This window comes from Mytilus trossulus, chromosome 6 (assembly GCF_036588685.1).
Source record: "Mytilus trossulus isolate FHL-02 chromosome 6, PNRI_Mtr1.1.1.hap1, whole genome shotgun sequence".
In the NCBI taxonomy this organism is placed as follows: Eukaryota; Metazoa; Mollusca; class Bivalvia; order Mytilida; family Mytilidae; genus Mytilus; species Mytilus trossulus.
The window spans coordinates 8,764,240-8,775,676 of record NC_086378.1 but is presented as its reverse complement, the minus strand read 5'-3'; the positions used below and the strand labels follow the sequence as shown (position 1 = coordinate 8,775,676).

General features: G+C 32.6%; 1 protein-coding gene across 1 annotated transcript; it reads left to right on the top strand.

Moving 5' to 3' along the window:
* The first annotated feature begins 200 nt into the window (after positions 1 to 200).
* LOC134722307 (uncharacterized) lies at positions 201 to 10,124 on the top strand. The gene is made up of 2 exons (XM_063585915.1): positions 201 to 756; positions 8,078 to 10,124. Exons 1-2 carry the CDS (start codon positions 201 to 203, stop codon positions 10,051 to 10,053), a joined length of 2,532 nt encoding a protein of 843 aa, XP_063441985.1. The 3' UTR covers positions 10,054 to 10,124.
* Positions 10,125 to 11,437: the final 1,313 nt, after the last annotated feature.

The following is an 11,437-nucleotide window of genomic DNA, read 5'->3' as shown; positions in this document are numbered from 1 at the left end:
ACTAGGTGTCCTTCAAATAAAAATATTAGACCCACTTGGTGACTATGCTGAATTATTTTTTAAATGTCTTGACCGAAATTTACAACGATTGATATTTTACCTTTAACAAATATGTATATTATCTTTTAAATATACTAAGGTTTTAATGATATGTTGATCAGATAACATTTTATGATACGTGAGCGAATCGATATTGAACAATGGCGATACACACATCCTTTGATTTTTATAAACCCGGAACGAATATAACAAGTATGGAATATATCAAAAAGTACATAGATCCGGATTACCCATCGTTCTATAGTGATATTTGGAAGTCTGTTGGTTGTGAATCAGGTGCCAACTTCTATGCTGGAGACAGTGATGACAAAATTTACATTAACGATTTCACAAATGGATTTACTTTCAAATTGCATAACATATCATTCGAATCTGTACAAACTGTTCATGGAAGAAACCGAAAACAGTCCGGATACTCCATGAAACTGGTAAATGAGGCTTTTAAGTTTTATTCAAATTATTCTACAAGAAAGGAGATTTCATGGATTGTAAATGAGGACTACAGTCCTGTATCAAACTTTAAAATCTTAAGTTGGAATAAGCATTCTACAATCAATGTGAAAAACAATGTTAGAGGTATCAAGGCAGAATGCGTTAACACAGATAATATCAGCTCTTTACCTGCTATGTGTTACTATACAAATAAAGAATTCTTCTATACAGATGAATTTTTAGACATTATAGGAATTTCTAGAGGTAGGTTTTCTAAAATGTTTGGAAGGAGTTCATAAAACATAATTTCATGAAACATCGTGGTATCTTATGGGTGAATGATCTTTCAAATATCTTGACGTATAAAACGAAAATAGAAATTTATCTCAATAGTATAAACCTTTTTTCAATAATAATGTTCTGATGATGCGGATGACCGAAGATCGATTCTTTTTGTGCTTTCATTAATAATATGCAGTATCGACACTCGTGTGTTAATAATACAGTAGATTAATTGGGGGCCGATCCTCTAAGTTTTTTATGACATTTCAGTCAGAATACTTCCTCTTCAAAATAAGCTCCCAATAACGCCAGCTACTTCTTACCATCAAAAAAATTAAAGCCAGTGTAGGGATGACGGGCTTTAAATTCAGTTCTCGAAAACGAATAAAAAAATGCATAGTTCGTTTCTGTGTGTGTTACATGTTAATGTTGTGTTTCTGTTGTATCGTAGTTCTACTCTTATGCTTTATGTGTTTCACTCAGTTTTAGTTTGTAACCCGGATTTTTCAATCGAAGTATGATTCCAAACCGAAGTAAACTACTGTTGCCTTTATTCTAAAAACAAAATTATAACTGAATATTTCATGGAAGTCAGACAAAAACGTTTTAGAAGTTAGAGACAAAGAATCCTAGATAAAACACCAAAAACTCTTGAGGCGCTTATTCTTAAAAAACGTTTTTCGAAGACACCTTGTCTGTTCATATTGGTTATGATCTTTTTCACTTGACAATATATTTAATGTTTTAGTACTGTGAATTTTAATGATATTCAATCATGATGAAGTCTAAATCACGATAGGTATAGGGTCCGGCTAGGATCGTGGTTTTTCGAATAATTCGGTCTATTTATTTTAGTAATTGAAACATGCGATAAGTTCAATTAACTGCTATTTCGTAATTATAATAGTTTGTTTTTTTTACATTACTACCCATCTTATATTGAATACTATACATGTTTTGATTAACAAAGAAGTCCGTTTTTTTCGAGAGCAATTGTGAAATTGTCCGGGTTTTTAGACAAATGGTCCGGGTTATTTTACCCAAAAAATGAATAAGTAAAAAGGTACTTTAGACTTTAAAAAAAAGTTTCTAGTTTATATCTTTAATTAAATGAATCTAAATATTCTATATTCTCAATAAATCACAAAAACATATTACTACATTGATCAACGATTACCTTTTTGAATTTGATGCAGATTTGAACGTTCTACCACATTTACAACATTCCAGTACTTAATAAGAAATTGTTGAATCAGTTATAAAAAAAAAAAAGCATAGTGCAGGGGAATCATAATCTTTTTACTACTTCATTTCAAGGTATTTTTGTTGTCAAAGTAAATAGTAAATTGTACAAAAAGATTTTACGTTTTCAAGTATGGGATTTCATTAAACAATCTAGAGTGTATAAAGAGCTTGTGTAACTCGCCTTGGTCTATTTGCTGTAGTGGTTGTTAAACAAAGGACACTCTTCAATAATTTAGACAAAACTAGAATTCATTGCAAAATTCTCTATTTTGGTGATGGTGACTTGTTTCTAGATCTTACTTTATTCAACATTCTTGCTGTCTTACAGTAAATCTATTTGGTCAAGTAGTTTCAGAGAAGTAAAAAGTTAACAAAGGTACCAGGATTATAATTTCGTACGCCAGACGGGCGTTTCGTCTTCATAAGACTCATCAGTGACGCTCATATCAAAAATTTTATTAAGCCAAACAAGTAAAATGTTGAAGAGCATTGAGTATCCAAAATTCCAAAAATTTCTGCAAAATACGGCTAAGGTAATCTATGCTTGGAATAAGAAAATCCTTAGTTTTTCGAAAAATTTAACGTTTTGCTAACAGGAAAGTTGTAAAAATGACCACATTATTGATATTCATGTCAACACTGAAGTCGTGACTACTGGGCTGGTGATACCCATGGGGACGAACGTCCATCAGCAGTGTCATCGACCCAGTGGTGTAAATAGTTAACAAAGGTATCAGGATTATAATTAAGTACGCCAGACGCGCGTTTCGTCTACATAAGACTCATCAGTAACGCTCATATCAAAATATTCATTAAGCTAAACTAGTAAAACGTTGAAGGGCATTGGGGATCCAAAATTCCTTAAAGTTGTGCCAAATACGGCTAAAGTTATCTATGCCTGGAAAAAAAGAAACCTTAGCTTGTCGAAAAATTCAAAGTTTGATAACAGCAAATTTGTAAAAAATGACCACTTCATTAATATTCATGTCAACATCGATGTGTTGACTACTGAGCTGGTGATACCCTCGGAGACGAAACGTCCAAAGGCAGTGACATCGACCTAGTGGTGTAAATAGTTACCAAAGGTACAAGGATTATAATTTTGTACGCAAGACGCGCGTTTCGTCTACATAAGATTCGTCAATAACGCTAATATCAAAATATTCATTAAGCCAAACAAGTAAAAAGTTAAAGAGCATTGAGGATCCAAAATTCCGAAATGTTGTGCCAAATACGGCTAAAGTAATCTATGCCTGGAAAAAGAAAATCCTTAGTTTCTTGAATATTTCAAAGTTTGTTAACAGGAAATTTGTAAAAATGACCACTTCAGTAATATTCATGTCAACATCTAAGTGTTGAATACTGGGCTGGTGATACCCTCGGGGACGAAACGTCCACCAGCAGTGGCATCGACCCAGTGGTGTTAATGGTTAACAAAGGTATCAGGATTATAATTTAGTACGCCAGGCGCGCGTTTCGTCTACACCAGACTCATTAGTGACGTTCATATCAAAATGTTCATTAAGCCAAACAAGTAAAAAGGTGAAGAGCATTGAGGATCCGAAATTCCAAAAAGTTGTGCCAAATACGGCTAAAGTTATCTATGCCTGGAAAAAGAGAAACCTTAGCTTGTCGAAAAATTCAAAGTTTGATAACAGGAAATTTGTATAAATGACCACTTCATTAATATTCATGTCAACATCGATGTGTTGACTACTGAGCTGGTGATACCCTCGTATCTGGTAATCTATGCCTGGGATGAGAAAATGGTTGTTAAGTTAACGGACGACGACAACAAATAACGACAAACACAAAGTGATGAAAAAATATCTCTTGGCTCCTTTGGGCCAGTTGAGTTAAAAAGGGATAACTATACAGATTTTTACACTGTTTTCAAACTTTGGTGAATGATCTATATCGATAAAGGTAACATCCCATTAGTTTTGAAAAATTTTGACATTGAGAAATTATTTTTACTGAGGTTTCATAACGAATGAAAATGGATGTCGCCTGATATCTACTCGGGTTATTTTATTTCTTTATAATTATAAACGAGGCCTTCCCCGCGGCCCGACACAAAAAATCCATGAATAAAAAATAAAAAAAAAATACTGATACACTTGATCCGCCCCATTTCTCTTCCAATTGACTAAAGTATTTGAATTAGAATTAATACATAATAAACAATAAAGTGAAAAGCTCATAAAAAATACCAACTGTCTGCATGTACTTCTCAATTCAAATTATCTATGCTAACATTATATTGTTGATGTCACAAATGAAAACTGTAAATGTAAGTTTTATGATATGACCAATGTGATAACTCTCCACCACATACCAAATGACTTAAAGGTCAATAAATATAGATCTCTGACAGCCTTCAACATTCATCAGAACCATAACGTATAGTAAGCTAAATGTTCAAATAAAATGACACAATATAGGCTGCAAAGGAATATTCTGCATCTGTATGCAAAAGTGAAATATACTTAGGAATAAGGCATATAAAGCAATTCAATGGATGCAAATTAATAAATAGACAATCCAGAAAAATATCCTACTTTAGATCTCCGATGTTATGGTTTATGCAGTTTATTAAATAAATTGGCAACAAACTTTACATACTTCATTCAAATAATTTACATAAAAAAAGGAAAAAGAAAAAAGAATAGTAACCGTTGAATGGATATAAAGGTAAAGCACCCAGGACGGATTAGTACTAGTACGAACACACCAGCATGCTCTTGGAAATCCCACCAACTAGACTTACCTAGAATAGCAAATGGTCGTCCCCCCATAGCCCTATGCATAGATATATTACTATATATATGTAATATTAATAAAGAAATTATATCAGGTAAATTGGTACACAAAAGAAAAGATCCCAACTTTTAATGACATTTATGTTGACATTTTCGGTGTCGGAAATTGACAACGTTGATCTATGTTTTGACACAACTTCGGATGAGGTCGATTCCGGCATATCTGTTAAAAAAATCATTAGCACTTAAAATACATTGATACCTTAAAACATATTCATTATGTTCCATGATGTTTAGTTGGTAATTAATTTTGAGAGATGAATAGCTTTCGTGTACTTCAGAAACCAGTTTAAAGGAAGAGTATCATAGTATAAAAAAATCGAGGCGGAGATTTTTTAGAATCATCTAATAATAATAGCAGACCAATAGACGTAATAGAGAAATAGGCGACAATGGCGCCTTCTTCAATTTCGAAAAGAAAATCTATAATTTTACAATTTATTGACACATATTGATATTTTACAGGGGGTTACATATATAAGGATTCAGCTATTTTTGATAGTCGAATGAATGAAAACAAAAGCTTTTCTAATTTCTAATTCTACAGGCCTTGCAAGGAAAAAAACTATAATGAATTGAGACCCCTACTTTAAAATGGGTACAAATTTTTGCCATACTTTTTACACCCTCTTTCTTTACGAATTTCGATGTGAAAAACTAGCGAGATAACGATGTAAAAAATTTACGAAGATTAAAGGATATGCTTTTTTTACCGCTTTTTAATGTCCCATTTAATTCTACAGTGCAGAAAATCGAAATCCGAAATCCTTAGTTCAGATGTCAAAAAATAAGATTCTCTTTTTTTGTTCAAACATGAAATTAAGGTGGTACCTAACACTACAGGGAGATTACTGTCTAAAGTCAGCTAAACGTTTTAAATACGTTGTGTTGTAAAGGGAATATTAAGCTTCTCAATGATAAGAATTTGATAAATACACTGACAAATATCATTTTAAACTATAGGAAATAAACTCATCACAGATCCCAGGACCAAATTTAGCATATACGCCAGACGCGCGTTTTGCCTACAAAAGACTCATCAGTGACGCTCGAATCCAAAACAGTTAAAAGGCAAAATAAAGTACGAATTTGAAGAGCATTGAGGACCAAAATTCCTAAAAGTTTTACCAAATACAGCTAAGGTCATCTAATAAATTTGTATTATCACTCGAAAAAAATCGGACACACTTTCAAACGCCCGAACTGCTCTCTAAAAAAAACAAACATAAACAAATAAATATAGTCTCAAAATGTCGTGTCTAAAAACGCAAAAACATGATTGTTGTAAAGTGTCTGTATTTCAAAGGATATATGGATTCCCTGTATGCATTTCTTTAAGCATTATCAGTGTTATGTGTTAAAAAAATGGCTATCTTATGAATTTTGGAATTAAAGCATTTTAAGGATAATTTTACGAAAAATAATATCGGGTTAGTAATATCTTTCTATATCGAACACTAAAATACATAATATAACTTTGCAAATCAAACTAAAGCGTCTATATCACGTCTTGTTAGAAAGAAAGTCTGTTTTTTTACTTTTTTGATCATATTCCCTCGTAAAATTGGCCAAAAAGACCGATCAAATCACTCGAAAAACCATGATCCTAGCCGGACACGTTACCTACTGTATAAATACATAAAGATAACCGAATCTAAGGTAAGATGATGAAACAAATATATTTACTTAATACGTTTTCATAACAAAATGCCAACTCCAATATGTAAAACGCGCCTGACTGTGAACTCGGCTTTTTTTTCGATGAAATTATTGCCAATTTGAGGTACTTATTTTCCAAAAGAAGATGTTACCGATGAATAGAGATGCAAACTAATGCTAAATGGATTAATCTATAATTTTTCTGTGGAATTTTTAGCGGAGTTTATGCTCCGGAAAAAAATATCAACGTGCATTTGCACCAATTCAAATCAACTGTCTTAAGAAATAAAAGGCTGTAATAAAAAAAAAGTTTTCAAATATTTCGAAACTCCATACTACAATTTTAATAAAAGCACGAATGTAAGACGCATAGAATCCTCCATTACAAATCTTTCAAACATTTAAAGCCTATAGAAACAAATGTAACAATTCAAATATGCCAGTTTGGCTTTTTATCTTCTCCGACAAAGAGTTTCGTGCCCTCCGTGGAATTTCATCTGGGTATTCCCATGATTTGCTTTTCGTGTTAACATTAATCAGTTGTTGTGACTTTTCTTTCAAATACATGTGAATGTGTTTATTTTTGGATAGTTAGTATTCATGATTAGGTTATAAGATCCATAATTACAGGTACATAGTACAGATACTATATATTTTGATAGAGACTTTTTAATGATAATGTCGCAACATAGTTTTCGTAGCATAATAAAATATATTTATCACAATTTCAATTTCTCGCTACATTGAAGACCTGTTGGTGACCTTCTGCTGTTGTGTTTTTTTTTATTTGGTCGGGTTGTTGTCTCTTTGACACATTCCCCATTTCCATTCTCAATTTTATTATTCTTAATAATAATGATGTTTTGTCCCAGGCGTATAACCCTGGCCTCACAACTTTTTGGAACTTTTGGTCCTCGGCGATCTTCAACTTGGTAGTTGTTATGGCTTTCAAACTTTTTACATCTGGTGTATAAAAATATTTTTAACCTGAAATCTTTGGATGGCTATTATTCGTTTGTTTCTCTGTATTTTCTCCAATTTATCTGTTTATTTATTGTAACCCTGTTGTGTAATGTGTTAGTTTTAATGTTTCAATTAACACTGCCATTCAAGCGGGGGGTTTGGCATGCCACAAAAACAGGTTCAACCCTCCATTTTTCATAAAATGTCCTGTACCAAGTCAGGAAAATGGCCATTGTAACATAATAGTTGGTTTCTCTGTGTGTTACGTTTCGATGTTGTGTTTCTGTTGTGTCGTAGTCCTCGTATATTTGATACGTTTCCATCGGTTTTAGTTTGTAGCCCGGATTTATTTTTTTTCTCTCTCGATTTATGAATTTGGAACAGAGGTCTACTACTGTTGCCTTATTTAAACACTGATTATTTTTTAATGCTGTGTTTGTACTTTTTCCTGGTCTAAACATTGCTCGACTATATCTTTCATTTTTTTGTAATTGTTTAGTTGTCCTTTTCTGTTGTGATTCTGTAAGTTAAAACATTTTACTGTTATTGAAAAATTAGGATAATTGATATTTAATTTTGTATTATTCATATTGATTTGTTAATGTTTTTTGCAGACATGGACAGAAAAGAGTATCATCAAAGGTCAAAAAGGTTGTACTCATTTCTTAAAGATAACATTGGTAATGAGGAATTGGTTGAAACAAGGAGAACTTTAATGGATAATAAATTCAAATGGTTATGTGGGGCTTTCGAAACTTGTTTTGTTAGCGGAAGTAAAGCTGAAGGTCTTGACATCATAGGCAGTGATACTGATCATATGTGTGTTATTGATGATGCAGATGAAATAGATGGAAATTTCCGCGTTCAAGATGGATTCATCTTCGATTCAACTTCTGACACTACCTCACCTGGATATATCTCGATAAGACAGGTTCGCAATGGAATAATTTCAAACATAGACTACAGTAGTAGCAAGTTTAAATTAATAAGAAAGGAAGAGTTTGAATTTAGATTTCAAAGTTTAATTATTACTTACAAACATGGACCATCAATATCTACATCGAATTCGGGAATGGAAATCGACTGGGTTTATTGCTTTAAATCGGAAATATGGCCACGTATTGCCACGGAATTTGCAAACAGACACAGGTGCTTTGAATGGCCTTCTAAAGAGCTTGATTTTCACATAACTGAGTCTGGGTGTCATGTTGTACCAAAGTCATCAGTAGAAAATCAACATGGCGATGAATGGAGATTATCCTTTTCTCAAGCTGAAAATGCTTTAGTAAGATCATTTAACCACACCCAGTTAATGACTTATGGCGCATTGAAAATAGTATTTGAAGAGATTTTCAATGAAAAAGGAACCAATTATGAATGTGTTTTTGCTTCATATATATTGAAAACAGCATTATTTTGGGTTTCTGAAGACCATGAACAAATCATTTGGCAGCCATCAAATATAATACTATGTATTACATTATGTATAATCTATCTAAGGAAATGTGTTAAAAATATGAACTGTCCTAATTTTTTCGTTGAAACAAACAATATGTATCTTGACAAATATCCAGAAGAAGCGATTCCGGGGCTTTTAGAAATTTTAGATGTTGTCAGTTCTAACATATTGCGATTGGTCTGGCAGGCTACGCCCTTTTCAATTTCTAAGAAAGACCACCAGGTCATTAGTGGCAAAAATTGGGAAATTGCAAATAACGTAAACACCAATCGTCTAGCATTTTTATCTTATCATAAAATTCTTATCTTCCACCAGTGGAAATATCACAGATGCAAAACAAATAATGAGTGTCCTTCTTCAGGCGTAGGTGACAAGCCAGTACACAAATTTCTCAAGAAACTTATTCTCTATCCGTGTTATCAGTTCATTAAATGTCCAAGTACTCCGACGAATAAACATGACTACGTTCTGAATAAGTTAATTTTGCAGTTTATATTGCGCGGGAATAAAGTTAACAAAGTCACGGCAGAATTGAATTTAGCGTCGTGGTTTTATAACTTTGAGAGATATGAGGATTGTCTTCAAGTGATTGATGTCGCTCTGGAATGGATCGGTAATGCCGTTTACATTTTCGATATTTCCGGAGTGTTTCAAAATCAAACAGTCGACATCCAAGTTGTTTTACAATCATATCATTTCAGAGAAATGGCCTTGAAATTTCATTTGGAACCATATAAAATGTTCCCAAATTCAAACTGTGCTATTGATGAAATGAAAGAATGTATGAAATATTGCAAATCCAAGTTAAAAGCCACTGTATTGGATGACTTTGGATTGATTATTCATGCCGAAACCTATTGTCATTTTTTGCGTTTTTTATGCTACCATAAACAGAAAAGGTTTCGAAAACGTTCAATATCTTTAAAAGATCTTTATGATGTAAAATACTTAGAACAATGTGCCATGTACCAGCATAACAAGTTTTACAGTTTTCTATTGGGTGAAATGTGTAAACAGCTTATCAAAGGCAAAAACGAAAATATAGATTATGACAAAATATTTGTAAGCATGGGTAAAGATTTGTCTTTGGACATTATTGCAGAGACTGGGATCAATACAAGTAAATATTGAACTAATTATACCTCCGAAGACGATTCTGCTTTAGCAAATACATGAATATAGGTGAAAGCACAATTAACGTGAATGACGGATAACTTCAAATTATAAACAGCAACCAGTTTTCATCGGTTCGAAAGACAACGTTATATCTGATATCTGAATTGATAGTTGAATTTTAACATTTTTGACAATTAAAGAAAGACAATGCATCGAAGTTTCTGTTTGACGTTTTGAATACATCAGAAATAACGACAACCAAAGGAATTTTTGTTTATGACCTCTTGTACAAAAACAATTAAAAAAAAAGATATTACTAAAACTATACTAACCCATACTTGAGCTTGAAAATCATTCTAGCTAGAATTCCAAAAAAATCGTAATTAAATATAGTATTTTTAGTGTTTTTTTATATCACCAGGGCAAATTTACTGAAGAATTCCGTCGCAATCAATTTCTGTTCGTCTGAACTGTGTACTTTTGAATAAAATATCTGAATGCAAGATACGGATCGTCAGAGCCGCCTATAGAATACAACTTCTTAAAATTGACGCATTTTCAATGAAGTCTATAGAAAATGCGAACGGGTTATACATAGACTCAGATCGACGTCCGGTCTTTAATCGACGTTGGTTCCTCAAATCGACGTCCTATCTTTCATTACATTTCCTAATCAAGGTCTTATTGACAAATTCTACTGTAACGTCATTTTTTACAAGCTACAAGCTACGTCTGATGGATAGAAGTCGTTTTAATCGATATGAAATATGATTAATCTTATCATTTCCTATAGATACTTATTTATTTTCTCCGAAGTGATTTTATTTGGTATAATGCTGGCTACATAGATTAATTGTTTTTTTCTCCATACTTGTATGAGGTACAATTCCTAATGATTAAGTTTAACCATGACAAAGAACAACACTGAAACCAACATACCGTTCCAAACAATACACTAAAACAAAATAAAAGAACATGGATGGTTGGATGAAAACACGGGCAAGAAACCAAATGAAAATCCTGTATAGGATTATGGTCCAGTCTAAAAAGCCTTTTTCTCGTATTTGACCGGTTGGAAAAGCAGTATTAACTTATGTTTTATATCAATATGGTGTCGTCATAATTATTGCCCATTTGGACTGATTTGTTCATATAATTTAATAATGATATTTGATAAATCATTGTGCACGAAACAAAGCGAACATAATTAAAATTACATTCTTCATTTTACCATGCGCCGAATTGTGGTGGTCACTTTTAATGAGTGATGACTAGTTGAAGTAATATTGAGAATGTAAATGTTGAATGTGTCAAAGAGACCCGACCAAAGAGCATAAAACAGCCGTAGCATACCAAAAGGTCTTAAACACAGCTAGAAAATTCTAACGCTAGTGGCGGG

Bases quoted from the DNA above. Each gene is read 5' to 3' on its own strand.
- LOC134722307 (XM_063585915.1), top strand. From the start codon at position 201: ATGGCGATACACACATCCTTTGATTTTTATAAACCCGGAACGAATATA. The intron at 757-8,077 runs GTAGGTTTTCTA...TGTTTTTTGCAG, and splicing joins CATTATAGGAATTTCTAGAG to ACATGGACAGAAAAGAGTAT.